Raw genomic sequence first — 18,146 nt, 5'->3', positions numbered from 1 at the left:
ATAAGCAAAATAAGCAAAATAAGCAAAATTTTGCATGCTTTAGCTTTTCTTTATGGATTTGAAAGCTGAAATTTGCTGATTGTAAGTTTATGATCTGACATTTTTAGGTAAATTTTAATGCAATTTATTTTAATGAAAAAAGAGAGTCAGGCGTAAAATTAAAACAATAGAGTAAGTAATAAAATCAGCAGTTTCTTGTTATAAAATTATTTTCAATGAAACCCATTTTTGCAAAAACATTGCTTCATTAACTTTTTATGCATAGCATGCAAAGTTTATTGACATGTTTAATATTACTTTAAAATAATGTTCTTCTTTTTTGTATAATCTTAAATTTTGCAGTAAAATATAATTTAATATCATGTTGATTGAAAAACGAATTTATGATTACAGATTATTAATAAAGTTAAAAACTTCATTTTTGCAAAACAAGTAAACAATATGTATATAAAATAATTTTTAAAAATTTAATTAACTCTCATAATTATTCACAACATGATATTTCAGAACAAATGATTTGAAAATAAATATATAATAATAATAGAATAATTTTTTGCACTGTACATTTTAATGTTACTGATAATTAATTGTATGATTTTCAACTAACAGTTTTTCAGGTTATTCAATTGTACATTTTTTGCATCTGCTTTAATAGAAACCATTAGTAATAATATTTTTTATTAACTTTAGTTTAAATTAATAAAAAGAAGAAATAAAAGAATTAATTACTTCAAATATAATGAATTTTTGATTTTATTTCATGCAGTAACAACTATCGGCTTAATCACCCAGTTATTAATGGATTATCTACTTAATACATACCTTAATAAAGAAGTTAATATGTTTCATATTGTATATATGCGCATATATGTAACAACTGTGTTCCATACATAGAAGTCACTTTCATTCAATATTTTATGTAAGAAAAACAAAATTGTTATTGAACTTACTTAAGCATGTTAAAACTGATAAATATAAACAAAATAAAAAAATTAATTTCGGCGGTTAAATGCAAAAAACAATATGAAAAGCTTTGAATAAAATTCCAGGTATTGTGAGTAATGAAGGAAATATAGTTGTTTTACGAATAGGCATGCATATTTGCGGTTTGATTTACTTTTACTTTGAACGTTCGCTAGTATAAGTTTAAAATTTTGATCATTTATAAAAATCAACATCTTTAAGTTTTAAAACATAACAACCCTATAAAATACTAAAAATGTTCTCGCATCAAAAATCCTGTGGTGAGTTTATTTTGAATAAATTTAGCAATGCATAAAGTGTTTCATAATTATACTCATTAGGCTATAAAGTTTACAAGGGCAACAAACTGATGCCAACAGCATGCTACAAGTGTCCAAAATTAGGTTTATCATGTAATGCAGTCCATTTTAAGTTAGTTTAAAAGCCCAAAATCTACATTATTTAATATGTAAAATTTTAAACTGTTTAAAAAAACTTGATTATTTTTCTAAATGGAAGTGTATAACTAATAGAATTTTTAAATTTTGCTCTCATCATGATTACTTTTAAAATATAATTTTGAATATTTTTCATAATTTTTATCAATGTAATTTAATTTAATTTATTTTTCAATAAAAACTAAAGTGCAAGCATTTGTTCTTATTTTATTATGAAATCTCAAAATAAAAACTGTTTAATTTAAGTTACATTTAAAAGTGATTTTGCGCATCATTACAATAAATGCAATAATAAATCTTCTCTCTGCAAAGCCAATGGAAGCTTTTCAGCAATTTAGCTACCCCAGGGAATATGCCACGTTGCATTTTTAACTCAATAACAACAACATCTGAATCTCTCATCTGTATGAATAGAAAATTAATATAGTCATGACGAAATCCAACTTAATTTAAAACTTCAAGTTAAATCTAAAACCAAGTAACACTTCACACATTTAGAATTTGGAAAATATTTGGATTGTGACTTCCACTTTCAGCTTTCAGAAAATGGATATATATAGCTGTTAATTATTTGATAATGGTATGAATAAATGTGTCTTAGAATTGTATGTTAATCTATTTACTGTGTGCATTAAATAATTCATTTTGAGATTTAAAAAAATAAAAATGAAAAAACTCTTGCAATTATCGAATAACTGAAAAGTACTTTTGCATTAGATTTAGTGGTAAGTTTTTCAGCAAACTGCAAGCTCATGCTTTCTACTCATTGATGAATTTCGAACATTTGCGTATTAAGGATAAAATTATCACCCACGTCTTTTGACAATGTCGATATTGTGTGAGCATTGGATGTTTAAAAAGATAATAGAAAATAGCGTTTTAAATGCAACTGATACGCCAATATTGAAAATGTTGATTAATTGAATCGCACAGTAGAAGGCAGCGCCACAATTTTTTGCCAGAAGCTAATTTCATTTTAGTCTTTTCTGCATCTTTTGTTCTTTTCCCATTAGTTGTGCTGCACGGAAGTCACATCTCAGTAGTAGTTCATTTTTTCAAAAATAAAAACTGAAAAATATGTGCACTTCAGTTTTACCTTTCATTACCATCATTGTTGTTTCTATCCAACTATCTAGTTGCAACATTAACTGCAGGTAAGTATTCTTTTAACATATCATATTTCATAATTTGAAAATTTTAAAATATTTTTTTCTAACTTTATCATTTTATGTGCTGTTAACTTACGCAATAAAAATATTTTCCTTTCTTTAAAAATGTTTTGTTCATTTACTTATTATTATTCAAAGTCAAATTTTAGTTATCATTTAGCCAATTTTGGTTTTTTATTATAACATCTGTTAAAATTTCTTCATTTTCTGGAGTTATTGTGCAGTTTAACGCTTTCATGTACATTGCAGATAAAAAATTTTAATCATTAATTTTGCTTATTTTTGATTTTGCATTCTGATTTAAGATGAGAAATTAGATCAGTTAGCTGTTGACGGCTGCTACGGTGCCTTTCTCTTCACTGTCCAAATAAAGTATCCGCAATATATGCAAAGAAACATTTCATTATCTGTGCATTTTAAAAAATTCTCATAATTTTAAATTCATAAATTTAATTTTTTAAATTTTTATGACGTAAAATATAAATTCATTTTATAGTGAAATTAAATTTTAAACTATGGTTATGTTAGATCAGGAAATGCAAAATTATTCTGCAATATAATTTATAAATAAGTTTCAGTAAAGTTACATGAACTTCAATAAAAACATATGCATTGCTTTGAAACAGAATTAAGCTATTTATATTAACTTTCTATTTTGTAATTTTATTAAATTTCATTGCAAAAAATGCTATTTTGTTAAAATACATACTACTATCTAGATTTTAATTTAAAATATTAACTATGTAATATTACAATCTTTTTTCAATTTGAATATAACACTATTCAAAAAGATGCATAATTGTGCGCAGAAATGTGAAATTGAAGAATAACAGTGCAATATAATAAAATTTTGTAATTATGACGCGATTAAATTAATTCCATTTAACATAGTCTGATCTTGTTGTTTAGCATGGACCTGCCTGTTTGCAATTTTATTACATTTTGAAGAAAAAAATATTTTTTTAAAAAAATATATATATATTATTGAAATTATTAAAAATCTTATTGGTTTTTTTAAAATTTCCTCAAAAAATTTTTAATAACTTGAGAAATAATTGAAAATTCATTCCAACCATTAATATGTAAATATTATGCAAAAAATATTCGTTACATTGTATCGACTATTCATGGAATATATTAATATAATTTAATTAGGCATAAAGTATTTAAAGTTACCAGTTTAAAGTGCTATAATATATTGAATAATTAAGTACATACAATTAATTCATATTGTAATTTAAAATGATAAAGTGATATGTAAAGTGAAAACTGTGTTTCGAAATAGGTTTAAAAAAATAAAGTTATTCATATTAAGCAAAATAATGAATTTTACATTGATGTATAATATTAAATAAAGATATAGTAATAGAAATAAATTATAAATATTTTTTAAATACGATAATTTTATCAGGTTTTAATGTGGTTCATCAGGCATTGGCACATTAATAAGTGCAATATTAAACAAATGTAAATTTATCGAAACGTATGCATATAAAAACAAACCATAATCATTAATGTAATTAATGTAAAATTAATTTAATTAAATAAATTATTATAGAAAAGCAGCTTTATGTTAAAGAGATAACTGTTCAATGAGTGATGAATTCAGTGAACAAAAATCTCATGTTAAATATGTTTTTTTTTGTCTTTTTATTTATTTAAATTTCACAGAGTTGTTTCTTGGATCATAAGTACTTACATTTTTGTTGAAACATTAGCGATTCAGAGAAAAGAAAGAAATTTTCTTTTGCTTGTGTTAGTTGATTAATTATCAACTTTGAATTATTCAACATCTTCAAATTCATACTGCTTTATGTATGCATATATGCATTTTTTTAATTTTATAAAAAGTAATTCATACTTATATTATTCTTTGTTCTTCACATTCAAAATAATATTTCTGAAATAAAATTATCGATGCCTTAAATTAAACAACAACATTTTCTAATATTGCCAGTTGGCATTTATTTTGTTTATTGCATTCTAAGAATTTTTTAATTTTGATGTTTTTAATCCATTCACGATTTTTCTAGAAATGATATTTATGATCTCCGTTTCCAATAACCATCTATTTTTAAATACATATATTTTCCTTACTAAAAATTCATTTTTATATTTTACTGAATTTTAGTTTCCTACGTGAATAAAACTGAATTTATTTAATTTTTTTTAATTTTTTTTAGTTTTTACAGTAAGCGCAGACGATTTATTCTGCTGATTTATTACTTAACGCTGTTGACTTTCAACTGAATTTTAAACTTAATTAAATCTTTTTAATAAAAATCATTCTAAATTACATCTGAAGTTGTTCCATTTCCGCTGCATAAAGTCATTCAAATTTATTCTGAAGATTTGCAATTAAATTTCACCATTAAAAATTTGCTTTTTTGGTTATTAAGAATAAAATTAATAAAAGTTAAGGATATATAAATGTTTTTATTGTTAAAAATTGTAATATAGCTGATTTGTCAGCATTTGAAATATATTGATTATAATATAGCTGAACTCTCAAATTCTACTTTTTTTATAAACTTTTTAAAAATCATATCTTTTATTATAAATATAGATGTGATTTATATAAATTCTATATTCTTTAATATAAATACTTAATGTAGTTTTCTTAAATAATATAATTCAGCTGTCTTACAATCAATTTTTCTGACGATTTATGGTTTTTCTTACAATTTTTTACTTGTTTAAGATATTTATTCCCAATACACGGTATAATTATATATATTACATTTATACATTTATACGATTAGGTATCTCTTTAAGAAAAATAATTTTAATACAAATATGCAATTTTACTGAGAAAAATGAGTGGAAAAGTACAGCATAAAATGAAAAATAATTTAAATGGATAACTTTGTTTGCTTAAAAAATTTTTATTTTCAAAGTTGCTAAAGCTGTTACATTCATAGAGCTACTGAAAATTGCAGGAACTATCCATTTGCACCAAAATGCAGAGGCATCATTTTAAAGAAATCCGTTTTAAGTCTGAAAGCAAACAGAGAAATAGTCGAGTAAGTATTCAAATCATTTTTATGACATTCTATTATGATAACTGATTTTCAGAATTGCGACTGCTTGCTTTAGTTGTCTATGTTTAAAAAGCAGTAAAACATTTTACACTAAGCTATTATTGTTATTGTTATTGTTATTATTAATATTATTTTATCTATATGGCATTAGGCAGATAATGTATTATTCGATGCAATATGCGCTTTACACTTTTCATAATGTACTTTAATTCTTTTAGAGAAGACGAAAATCCAATTATAAAACTTTTTCAGGTAAAAGCAATTTCAAATTGTTGCTTTAATATTCTATTGATTAGTAAATAATTTTCTATTTAGCAAAAACGCTTAGTCCCAATGCTACTGACCAACCTAAAACCTGAAAATTTGGTAAATCATGAATCCAGGCTTGAAAAACGACATTTCGTCCGTCCTGTGCAATTTAGCAATGCGGTATCATTATTCCCAAACAGGTGTCGAGAAAACATGGAAAATGTATTGCAATAAGAGATGGCCATTTTAGAAAAATATAAGCTTGCTGTGTGATCTATGCTGTTTGCCTGCTTATATAGGCAATAAAACTATGAATTGAAATTTGTCGAACAACCACTATTTACTTATTTCATCTATTATTTATTTATTTATTTACAATTGACAATATCCTAAACAAAGGTCTGATTAAAATATAATTATTCGCTAAAATTAATGACTTGTTTAATGCTTATTATTATGCATGCATTTATCATCTGAAATAATCATTAATAACTTTCCAACAGCATTTGTGATATAACAATAATAAATATATAAATAATTTAAAAAGAAAATTTATTACTTCATCACTTAAAAATAAATACAAAAAACAATTATTTTATAACAAGAAGTTATTTATATTAAAAGTTATTCGTAAATAAAGACATAAATGTGTGTGTGCTGTTTTTTTTGCATAAATCAAATACAAGTTCAACAAGTTTTGTTGGTAGCTTTTACTTTCAGCAAAAGCGACTAATTGTAGTAAAGTTATGAAAAATGAAAATTTGAGAGAGAAAAAGAGAAAAACAACCAAATACAGACAAAAAGTGCAAGAAATTAATTTAATAAAGCAACCAACTGAATATACTTGGCTGCCCAAAATTTTTCAGCCATACTTTGAATTCGATCAGTATGATACAAAATTCAACGAGGCCAAGGCATAATGTAGTATGTACGTACAGTGCAATTTTCCGTAAATCAGAACACCGATCATGTATCATCACATGATGTAACAGTTTAACATTATTTTTAGCTTCAAAGCTTGACTTTAAAAACTGCACGTAATACTCAAATAACAGTCATCAATAATGATAATTCATAGCATGAATACAACATAGCCTGCTATTTAAACACGGGTTGAATTTTGACTGGGACAACGAAGTATATTCACCGTCGAATCTGAATGTTCATCTCCAGTAATTGGTGTACTAACTTCCAGTACTGTTTCCAATGGTACAGACAAAATACCATTAGGAAAATAAGAACCCGCGTCCATGTTGTAGACACCGTATGGACGAAGCGAGTTAATGCCCATTTCGACAGAGTACGGTGGTAATGAAGGACCGGACGACGCATTCAACTGCGGACTTATTGATCGTAAATATGATGTTCCATTTAAATTATCTGGTGACGTGTGAACGCTGGATGGGGTTCTATCCCCTAAGTAGGTCATATGAACCATATTACCCCCTTTATTAGATCTTGGTGTCAAATTGATCGCAGATCCTCGTAGGTTACCATTAGAAAATGTAACATTGTCCTGATAGTAAGATGGATATGGCGGGGGTAGAGAATCAAAATCTGGATTATCTTGCGGTATAGAAACATAATCCTAAACAAAAAAAGTACAGTACAAAGACTGAGCATTTGCCATTAAAAACACCCAATAACCTTGTTAAAAACAGCATCAGCCTGATCATTTGAATCACAAATATCCGGTTGATATTGATAAGGTCTTCCCAAAGCATCTAGTGCTTCCACTTTTACAGTAAGATCACCGTTTTCTCCTAAATATTCAGATTAGGAATATAATAAGATCTATGAAGCATCTATGTCTGCGAACATACCACTTCCTTGTCTAGAAAGTTTAGAATGGCAAAGATATTTTCGATTAACAATAAATAATGCGCATGCAAGAACCAGTATAGCAACACAACCACCAATAACGCCTGGAATCATTACGTAAAGTGGCATAGGATCTAAATTTCATTTTGTTCATCATACATTTATTATTTAATAAAGCAAACAAAAAGTGTACAAATTACCACTTGGCAATAATTTAATAACAGCTGATCCAATTCCATGTTTGTTGTACGCTGTGCAATTGAAATCATCAAAGTCTGTTCCATGAACATTAATAATTTTCAAAATATTAAATACACCGTCGCCTTTGTTCAAAATTTTTGATTTCTAAAAATTGTAACTATTAATTCGTATTGTCAAAACAGTAAAAAAATTATATTCAAAATTGTAAAAACTGAAATTATTTACTCTTACAGTTGCAATATTTTTAAACAAAAAAAAACAATTTTATTTATCAGAAAATTTCCTATATCATTTCAGATAGTATTATTACAATTTGACTTACTTCAAATCGATTATGATGATTATCAAAATCTACAGGATGCTTTCCTTTGAACCACCGAATTTTATCAGGAAGTGGATAACCAGACACTACGCATACCATTTCTACTGTTGATCCTTCTACTGCTTCTTTAAACGGATTTAAGCTAACTCTTGGAGGTCCTGAAAAATAAAAAAATAAATGTAAATAAATTTTAATTTTCATATATTATTTACAAAAGAAAAAAAATACCATTGATGTACAACACAGTTGTAAGTTTCTGAGGTTTATATCCAGAAATTCGCGCCTCGCACATGTACGTTCCCTGATGTTGAGCTGTCGCTTTGTTAATGGTAAAGCTGTGTGAATTGAATTGAATTGAATTGCACATATATGTAGATGAATGCAAATAAAAATTAAAAAACAACAATAACAACAAAACAAGACTCACTTCATTCCTTCAGCAATCACTTCTGATGATCCAATTTTAAACCACTTGATCATCGGGGGTGGATTAGCATCAATATTGCAGTGCAGCGTTACATTTTGACCTGAATCAACGGATAAAACAGTGGAGTCTTTTTTCGGTAAACGTGGTGAATCTAAACAAATTTTACATTATAAATGAGAAAAACAACATTAGATTAGTTAGAAAAAAACCCTTACAGAGAAGTGATACGATGTAAGAACCTTCACCTGTACCAATAGAATTGCTAACTTCACAAGTGAAAACGCTTCGATGGTGCTGATATTGAAGTTCAGCAATGTGCAAAGTAGGACCATTTGCGGCATGCAACACATTTGAATTCTGACGCCAAAGATACTTTAAATTTTGGTCCGGTTTTGCATCTGCTTGACAGAACAACACCGCAGAACTGCCTTCAGTAAGCGGTTCAGTTGAATTCAAAGAAACTGTTACTTTCGGTGCATCTGAAGCAATGAAATATCCAAATGATGAACTGGCAAATAGAATTATAGAATAAAAAATTTTCTCCATCCTTCAACCACAACGTCAACAACAATCATATGGAAAACAAGCAATCGTTGTAATTGATTGCAATATGCAGATGATCAGAAGCCATCATTCATCATGCATCACTATTGCCTCTCTACATATATATATATAACTCGTGAATAGCAATAGTACTAGTAGTACTAAGTGAAACCTAGTCGCTTCGTCAGCTGTCCACATTTACAGCATAGGCTTGGATAAATCACAAAGACGCTAACAACAACTTCAATTAAAATCGCGAAGCAGCACATTTATATCTGATCATTTATTCGCCCGCATTGGCGTCGTTCACGCCATCTTACTCACTTCATATAATGAAAGCATTTCTGATTTAGCTACTTAACATTTATTGTAATATTCTTGCGTTTTTTATTTATTTTTATTTTTTAGTATTATATACTCATGAATTGAATACAGCCAACTTGCAATGAGCATAATAATTATAAAAAATAATGCCTATGCATAGTTTATAGAAAAGTTTAATCTAATCATCTTTAAGTGAATAAAAAAATACTTTGTAAAAATAAATTGTGTGCAAAAATAATTCGAAAAATCACTGATTAATAGTTTTTTTGCGAAGAATTCACCACATTTTCTTATTATCAATTATTTCAAATACTCTTTTGACAAATTATTTGAAATTCTCAAAAGACTTTTGAATTAATATTTCAATAATCCTCATAAAAAGCTGGAAACAAAAAAAATGAAATTGCTAAAATTAAATTTCTCAAAGCGCTAATAAAACAAACAAATGAACGAATAAATATTATGCTAAAATAAAATGAAAGCAGGCGAGCAAAAGTTTACAACTGCTAGCATGTTGCATGTTTGTGTTATTTTGCCAACTAAATTGATAATATGTATAAATAATAAAGCATGTGCTTCAGCTGCACAGCAACGTCCGGTTGACAAAGAGCAAACCACATTATTCATGTGGTTTGCATTACGGCAAGCAAGGCGTTGACTGCACTGTGACCTACCTCACAGAAGTTCGCACTTCTTCTGACCGAACAAAGTGAAATGAAATTATCCTTCAACAATGATAATCAAAAAGCATACAATGCATGCTTTTGACAGCTTTTCAGAAAATATGTACAAGGGAATAAGCAAACAATGGAATAATGGAAAATTCCTTTGCAAGAGATCTAGATCAATTGCTGAGTGATTTTTAAATTTATGAAATATCAGCAGAGAAATTACGTTTCATAAATCAACATAAAATGTAGCTTCCAGTGAAAATGACAATCAAATGATTTCATAAATGCAACACACAATAATGAGCAATTTTGAAAATGTTACGGAAAATTTCAGTTACACTTACAGAGCACAGTAAGCGCTACAGCAGTCAGCAGTGGAGTTGTCAATGCTTCATGATTCACTTGACAAACAAGAAAATGACCATCTTCAGTCCGTTTTGGCACATATCTAAATTTTATACGCTAATTTTATATAAGCTTAAATTTTTTTTATTTATACATGCTTTTTTGAATTTACAAAACAAGATACTGTTTTTTACTTGAGCTGACTTCGTACAGTCGAAATCATTTGTTCATTGATCATGACAGTATCTTCAGAGTAATGCCAGGCGCGTATCACATCCATACCATTCCTATTGCTGGCAATAAACCAATGCACAGAAGGTTTCGGCTTTCCGCCTTCTGATATACAAGATACGATACGTTCATCACCTTCTGAAACAGTGATAGCAGAGCCGATGTTTTCCAGTTTTGCATTCGATGGAGGAACTACAAGTAGAGTTGTTATTAATTAACGCTAAAATAATTAATCAAAAACCAAAGAAAAAACGGCTCACCTAAAACGGCCAAACGTGCCACGAGAGAAACCTGCGTCGGCGCCGCCAATCTAGTAGCTTGGCACTGATACGTTGCATCGTCTTGTATTGTTACGTTTCTTATTTGCAGATGATATTCACCTGAAAAATACTTATTTCATTATACTTTTTTTAGAAAACGAAGTCAATAAAATCAATCATCTTGTACTTCCACTTCTTCAATCACATACTCGCACTCATTTGTATGATAATTTTCATTGAATCAATTAATGATTAATTAATTGTATAATGTATTAATAATTAATGATTCTATTGAAATAACAGTCGAGTTTTTAATTTTTTAATGAACATTGACTTAATGCAAAACAACGAACATTTGAAAGAATAATTCCTTTTAATCAGAAAATTTTTTTAAAGGTGTTAGGGAACCAATAAAATGAGAATAATAAATGTAAAAAAATCCATACATAAAATGGTGCTAATTAATTACTGTTTGGAAATTTGTACAAAAAGCAAAATCACTGCACGATGTAATGCAATTTTAAATTATTGATTTTCTGCGCGGCAGATCAATCATTCTCTGCAACTACTGCTTGCTGTTTGATATTACTTTACGTTGCATATCGCAAACAACTACTTGGACATGTGATAAAATTGAAAATGCAACCGATACGTTAATTATTAATTAAAATTCTACTACACAACAAATTTATCAGTTGTTTCTCTGCTTAAATCCCAAAATAATCTTCTACCCTTCAGTTCATAAAGATATTTTTTTTAACAAAAATTAAAAAATAATCCTTATTATAGCTATAAAAGGGTAAATAATACAACAAATGCGTTGGTTATTGTTTTAAGAATGTTGGAAAAAATTATGTTCCATCATGATATTTTAAATTCAATAATAATTTTAGAAAATAATCAACATAAAAAATTGTCATATATATATATATATATATATACTAAACAAAAACATATTAGCATAAATCTCAGCAGAGCTCATCGTTGAAACAGCATATAATCTGCACACATTAAGTACATTAATTAAACTGCAACACAGAATAGTACATAATTTCTAAATTGTGCTGAAACAAAAAACGCATGCACATTGATGACGTTATATAAAAAATAGAAAAAAAACATACATAAAATATCATCATCAACTAAGTATCATTAAATGACGGTGCATCATGCGCAAACAAGTCTACTATTCAGATGAGTGGGTGTTATCTTAATCGGTTGTTAATTATCATATTTCACACAAAGAAGTGCAGAATTGGCAGAAAGTTCATGAGAAAGGACAAACTGTTGTCATTGTTCAATGGGGCAAAGGCCAAAAAGCAAAACAGCACCCCTGCTGATTAGCCATCAAGGGCATGTGCTCAAAGACGTGTGCATCGTGAAAGGGTGCAAAATTGCACAAACAGACTCTGGCCTTGTCAGAGAATCAAAAAAAAGTAAGCAGTTTATAAAAAATTAACATGCACATGTTTTCCACTTACCAAGTTCGTCGGAGCCAATCATTGAATAGCGCGCAAAGTCGGGCAGGGAACGTGCGGTACCAAGAATAAATCCATTCTTAGCCCACGTAACCAGGCCTTCTTGATTTTCAATTCTGCACCTTAGGACAGCGGTTTGGCCGACGATGACTTTCGTTTCTTCGGGATGTTCGACAAAACGTTGAGACCCTTCAGCTTCGGCCGAAATGGCCAGCGAGACCATAATAATAACAAAGAAACGGCAGTTCATCAGTGCATTGTCAAGAAGGCAAGACGAAGCTGAGCTAGATGTGGAAAAGCTGAAATTTCAAAAAAAATAACATTTAAATATAAACAACTGCCTGAGCGAAAAGATCTAAAAATAAAAAAGAATAAATTAAAAAAAACGCGCAGCACCGATTGGCACCGTCCCACGTGAACGGCGCACATATGTCAACGCGATTGGCAGTTAGTTGAAAACCTTTTCATCTATCCAATGTGGTTGAATTGGAAAGAGAAAATCAAGTGCAGAAAAAAAAATCCAGCTCATTTTGAGCGTGTAAAGCAGGCGTGAAGCATAACTGCCGTCTAACGAAGCTGACAATTGCTTGTGACACCATTGCTGGACACAACAACAGGCAGATGCATGCTAAACAACAAGGTCATCGGATGGCCATCCGGAGACTATGTTCAATGGAACTAATTTCATCGCAATCGAATAGCAATTACGCAAAAAGCTGACTGAGCTAGCGAGAAAGCTTCGATCCAAGCCGACACCATGCTAGTCTGCACTCTGGAGACCTTAAAATCAAACAAGCTTCGCTTGAAACTACTGAATAATCGAGTTTTGCCGAATAGCTCATAATCTAGTCCACTCGAAAAAAGAAGACAACGTTGCATACAAAGAACTGCAGGCGCCGCTGACCCGCCCATCCGACCTCGACACATTTCGAGAGCTTCCACTTGAGTCAATGATGCAAGAACGGTTTTCAATCTCCATTACAGACCTTGGAATGGAGAAAATGGAAAAAAAAAGAAGATATATCTCTTGTTTGTGAATAAAAAGAAAAATTGAGAATGCTGTTGTTTCTATTTGGAGATAGAAAATCCTTTATATCATGCAACAAACAAAATGCAAGCAACATTGAAGCCAGTGGAAAAAATTGGCAACTGTGAAGTGAAGCGATTGCAATTATTTGAAATCTGAAAACTGAACAGGCTGTCAATGTGAATAGAAGAGATTCACCACGGATCGATCCTAACCACAATTTAAAGTTTTCGCAAAATGCTAAAGAGCAGAAGAAGAAGAAGAAGAAGAAGAAGAAATGCCGTGAATTATTCACCATTATTATTATTATTATTATTATGCTAAGTCAGAGCATTTTGCAAATCATTTGAAACTATTTTAAAAGAAAAATTAATTCACTCACTCACATGAGCAATGAAATGAAATGTTTGCCATGCATTTGAAAATTTTCCAAAAAAGCTATAAACGGCATTTCAAAAGATGTCAATTTTAGCTTACGAACGTAAAATTATTCAAAATGTAAGCACAATTAGAGAAGCAACATGCACAAACTGTGTGTGTAGCGTGTGCGTTGATTAATCAAAACTGAAAGATGCCGAACAGTAACAATTTTAATAGTGGATTAATAGTTCTTAGTATTCACAAGCAAACAGGCAATTAATAGATGACAAAAATGCATGACGCCAAAAATAAAAAATTAACGTTTAGAACAATATGTGTTTAGAATGTTTGGAAAAATTGCAAATTTAATCATAAAGTAAAAAATAATAATATAAAGATAACAGCAGGGCTAAGAAAACCAATTTTCGAAATATAAATAAGTTTCAAATAAATACGTTATAACTTTTTTCAAAAATCAAAAATTAATCATGCTAACAACAGGCATAGGTTTGTGAATTTTCCGTTGTCTGCTTTCCTAATGCCGCCAGTCTCGCCTTGCTTCCACAATACGGCTAGAAAAGTAAAAAATTGCACATGCAACTTTTAGAATTTTCATCCCAGATAATCATGAAATTCAAAACAATTTCATAAAAATTATTAAAAGCATAAAAAATAATTCAACAATAAATCACTTCCAAAGTGATATATGAGAAGGAAACTTGATAAAAAAAGGAAGCATAGAGAATCAAACATGGAAGTTGTTCATTGAAAAAATAACAGAAAAGGAAGTCAAAAGAGAATCGATTATTATTAATAGTAGTGGAATTATTTCAAAAATTTTATTTCATATTAAAAGGAAACTTTATTTAAATGTTAATCAGTAATTAAAAAGCAAGTAAAAAATTATTTAAATTTAACAAACTATTTATCTCATTAATATGCAAATTATAAATGAGCAACAGTTGAAGATGGAAATATACAGTATACTATAAAAGTGAAAAGGCAATATAACATATTGCAATTGCAAGGCAAATTGAGAGCATGAAAACAATGAATGACGACTTATTTATTAAAAGTTAAACTTGAACATTTTGCTTTTCAATAAAGTATAAAATTTATAAATGTGAAAACTGGATGATGACATCAATTGAAAGTCAATGACAAAAGAAGAATCAAATAAAAGAGCTTTCGCTTTATTTTATTAAAAAAAACCACTGCTTTTATAAAATTTTTTTTTCATATATTTTCAAGTGAAGAAGAACACTCAAAAAATTTGACAAGTAGTAGCATTGAAAGAAAAGAAACAAAGCGAAAAAAAATTATCAGGTGCTATTGAAATGAAAGCTAAGAGACGTTGTCACCTAGTGCTTATTCATTTCACAGAAAATGATTTCTTTATTGTCCAATCACTTCTTGAATAAAACAGTTGTTGAACTAATTTCTTGATTTCACCAAAATTTAAATAATACAACCATTATTAATAAATTACAAAAGTTGTACACAAATGATAACTATACGTATACATTGAATTTCGTTCAGAAATAAGCAAAAATTTACATTGATCAAACAAACATTCTTTTCGCTTACAACATGATACAGTTATTTTCATGAATGCAAAAAGTGAATGAAAAAGAAAATTCTTCGCAGATTTCTATTAAAAAATTATGTCAAACATTTGCGTAAAATTTACAACTAACTAAGCAAACGAAAGTTTGGCATTTTATTTATAACAAACCAATTTTGTGTTTAAAATTTATATAAGCAAACATGTAGAACTTGCAATTCAATTGCATCAAACTAATAATACGTTGGACAAAATTCTGGCTTGCATTTTCTATTTTCTTACAAAACAAATGTTGATCAAATCAAATTCTTTTCATCATGTATTTCAAATATAAAACGACAATATAATATTTCAAAGGTTCTCAAAATTTCTAAAGCTGAACATCAATTACCACATATAAGCCAAATAATGAGCAGTATAAGTGAGTGCAACTGCAGTTCAACTAATAAAAGTTATGCGAAATTAATAAAAACTTGTGTCTTACCAATTGAAATGAATGATAAATTTTGCAATTGCGCGTGATACATCAACATCAGCAACAGCAGAACATCAGCAAAAATCCAACTTGGTTCCAGTGTTTGTTTAGAATAGATTTGTTGAGCCTTGTAATTCTTTTGTCTTATATTTATCATTGCAATTTGCAATATTTATAAATTAATTATGCATGATCAGTTAAAAGTGTAAAATTGAGACATAACTCAGCAGGTGCTTTTCAGTTGAATTGCTTCGAATCCAGAAAAGCCTGAATCAATGGTGACCCACCTATTTAGCATCATAAGGCGATAACAATCCTATCGATCCAACTGCACACACACGTACACATCAATTACGTTCAAATTATTATGCTAAAAAATTTGTTAAAATATATCCATCTAATCAACGTGGAACCGCAATAATAAAAGAGTAAACATGGCTAACGTGTAAATACGGATGAATGAAGGAAGAAGAAGAAGAAGAAGAAGAAGAAGAAAATATGCCACAAACTCCGCCTCACCAACTGACAAAATCAAGCTAAACATGCCGTTGCGAGATTACAAACAAAAATGCTGCATGTTAAAATAAATATTAACAGTATGGTGAACAGAAGCCAGTTTTCGAGCTGTGGCATTTTTCCAATATAAGCTTTTGAGATTTTGTGAAGCGGCGGAAATTGATGAAGATGAAGAGTATATATATATATGAATGTGTGTGTGTGTGTGTGTGTATGTGTAAGCAAAAGTTTGAAATGAAGATGAAAACGCTTTTCAAGCTGCTCCTGATTGTGAATAAACATTTTTCACAGGTCAACCGGGGATAGCACAAAGGCGGCTGCGAAACTGATCGCTGCAAGGGGAAAACAATGCCAATAGGTCGACAATGTTTCCGTGATGGGAAAAAGCCAACGACGGTGATGTGGCAAACAAAACTTCCACTAGAATATGATGAATAAAGAAAAATGCACGTCAAAAATGAACAAAGCTTCCCAAAAAGCCGACACCAACAACGGAATCTCAAGAAAAGCGGAACAGCCGTTTCACACTCCGTAAACATCAAGCTGCCAGCCAAAATCACGCTTCTTCCAACAAAGGGTTCTACTACTAATACTACTACTACCAACAGCTAACTCACATGTCATAATCAACTCAGTAGTATACATATATATAACTCTACTTAATAACTTGATAATTATATAAATTTTAATTTTCTTTAAAAACAAAAAATTCATCCATAATTTTACATTTTTAAAAAAATATTTCAATTTAATTTACCAAAGTTTCTTACACATGTATTTACACAAACAGAATAATTGTTGTGTTGCATGCATCATCATTTTATTTAAAATTTACTTTTCTTTAAAATCAACTTTAAAAAACGTTTAAAAAAGTTATTGACATGAGTTGTAAACATGATTCATCAAAAAGAACAAAAACATTCCCTTTGATATATACCGCCGTTGGATTAAAGTCTAAATGCTATTAATAATTATTCTTGCTTAACGACAGTAGCATTAAAAGAGAAAAGAATCCCATTGCATAGAATGTATGTTCTTTTTGACTAAAACTACAAGATAATTTTATTCTTATCCAACAATCCAATCACGATCAATCACTAATGTGCTACTGGTGTAGGAAAAAGAAATTATAATGCATACTGCATTGGTTGCATGCATTCGTAAAACTGCAAGGCAATGAATTTAAAAATTTGCACAAAAATTTTCTGTCGCAGACTTACCAGATGATATTTGAAAAACCGAATGTGTTGAGAGCCCAGATGCTTGTGCTTTAGAAATTGAACTAACTGCTTTTCAATTCAATGCAATCAACCACCTGTTTATCAGTCAGTGTCCGTTGTTAGCTGAAAGATAATAATAGCTTGGTGAAGAGTTTTATTCTTTACTTTCTTATAAAAATAGATAATGCAACAATTCGAATGAAATAAGTAAAAATTATTATTACACTATCCAAAAAGTATTTTCAGCAGAAATAATTCGCCGATGGAATGAATGATACAGTTGCAATAATATTACAATTAAGGGAATATGGTCACGATGGAAGAAGAAACTGTTGTTTCAGAGAGAAAAGATGCTCAATGATTTTCAAAATGATAAAAGAAATATCCAGCATCTCCCTTTGATGAAAGTACTATTTATTTTCATTGTTCATGCATGCCAGTAAGAAAGAAAGAAGACACGAAAATCTTCTCATGGATAAAA

General features: G+C 29.2%; 3 protein-coding genes across 3 annotated transcripts; 1 reads left to right on the top strand and 2 right to left on the bottom strand.

Annotated features, from left to right (window-relative positions):
* The first annotated feature begins 257 nt into the window (after nucleotides 1-257).
* On the top strand, nucleotides 258-6,114 carry Tsp_05054 (hypothetical protein). Its single transcript, XM_003369599.1, has 10 exons — nucleotides 258-273; nucleotides 1,050-1,106; nucleotides 1,305-1,395; nucleotides 2,160-2,235; nucleotides 2,512-2,575; nucleotides 4,149-4,162; nucleotides 4,722-4,729; nucleotides 4,783-4,824; nucleotides 5,850-5,883; nucleotides 5,947-6,114. The coding sequence occupies exons 1-10, from the start codon at nucleotides 258-260 to the stop codon at nucleotides 6,112-6,114; spliced, it is 570 nt and encodes a 189-aa protein (XP_003369647.1).
* A 321-nt stretch (nucleotides 6,115-6,435) lies between these two features.
* Nucleotides 6,436-9,463, bottom strand: Tsp_05053 (putative immunoglobulin domain protein). Its single transcript, XM_003369598.1, has 11 exons — nucleotides 9,367-9,463; nucleotides 8,861-9,130; nucleotides 8,652-8,802; nucleotides 8,453-8,559; nucleotides 8,225-8,382; nucleotides 7,902-8,046; nucleotides 7,704-7,835; nucleotides 7,528-7,643; nucleotides 6,989-7,468; nucleotides 6,725-6,902; nucleotides 6,436-6,446 (listed from the first exon to the last, which is right to left on the bottom strand). The coding sequence occupies exons 1-11, from the start codon at nucleotides 9,461-9,463 to the stop codon at nucleotides 6,436-6,438; spliced, it is 1,845 nt and encodes a 614-aa protein (XP_003369646.1).
* A 775-nt stretch (nucleotides 9,464-10,238) lies between these two features.
* Nucleotides 10,239-13,981, bottom strand: Tsp_05052 (putative irregular chiasm C-roughest protein). The gene is made up of 6 exons (XM_003369597.1): nucleotides 13,917-13,981; nucleotides 12,507-12,802; nucleotides 11,026-11,145; nucleotides 10,729-10,957; nucleotides 10,534-10,637; nucleotides 10,239-10,369 (listed from the first exon to the last, which is right to left on the bottom strand). Exons 1-6 carry the CDS (start codon nucleotides 13,979-13,981, stop codon nucleotides 10,239-10,241), a joined length of 945 nt encoding a protein of 314 aa, XP_003369645.1.
* Nucleotides 13,982-18,146: the final 4,165 nt, after the last annotated feature.

The sequence above is a fragment of the Trichinella spiralis genome, assembly GCF_000181795.1.
Source record: "Trichinella spiralis strain ISS 195 chromosome Unknown Scfld1557, whole genome shotgun sequence".
Lineage (NCBI taxonomy): Eukaryota > Metazoa > Nematoda > Enoplea > Trichinellida > Trichinellidae > Trichinella > Trichinella spiralis.
The sequence above is the reverse complement of the archived record's forward strand: the minus strand, read 5'-3'. Positions and strand labels throughout refer to the sequence as shown.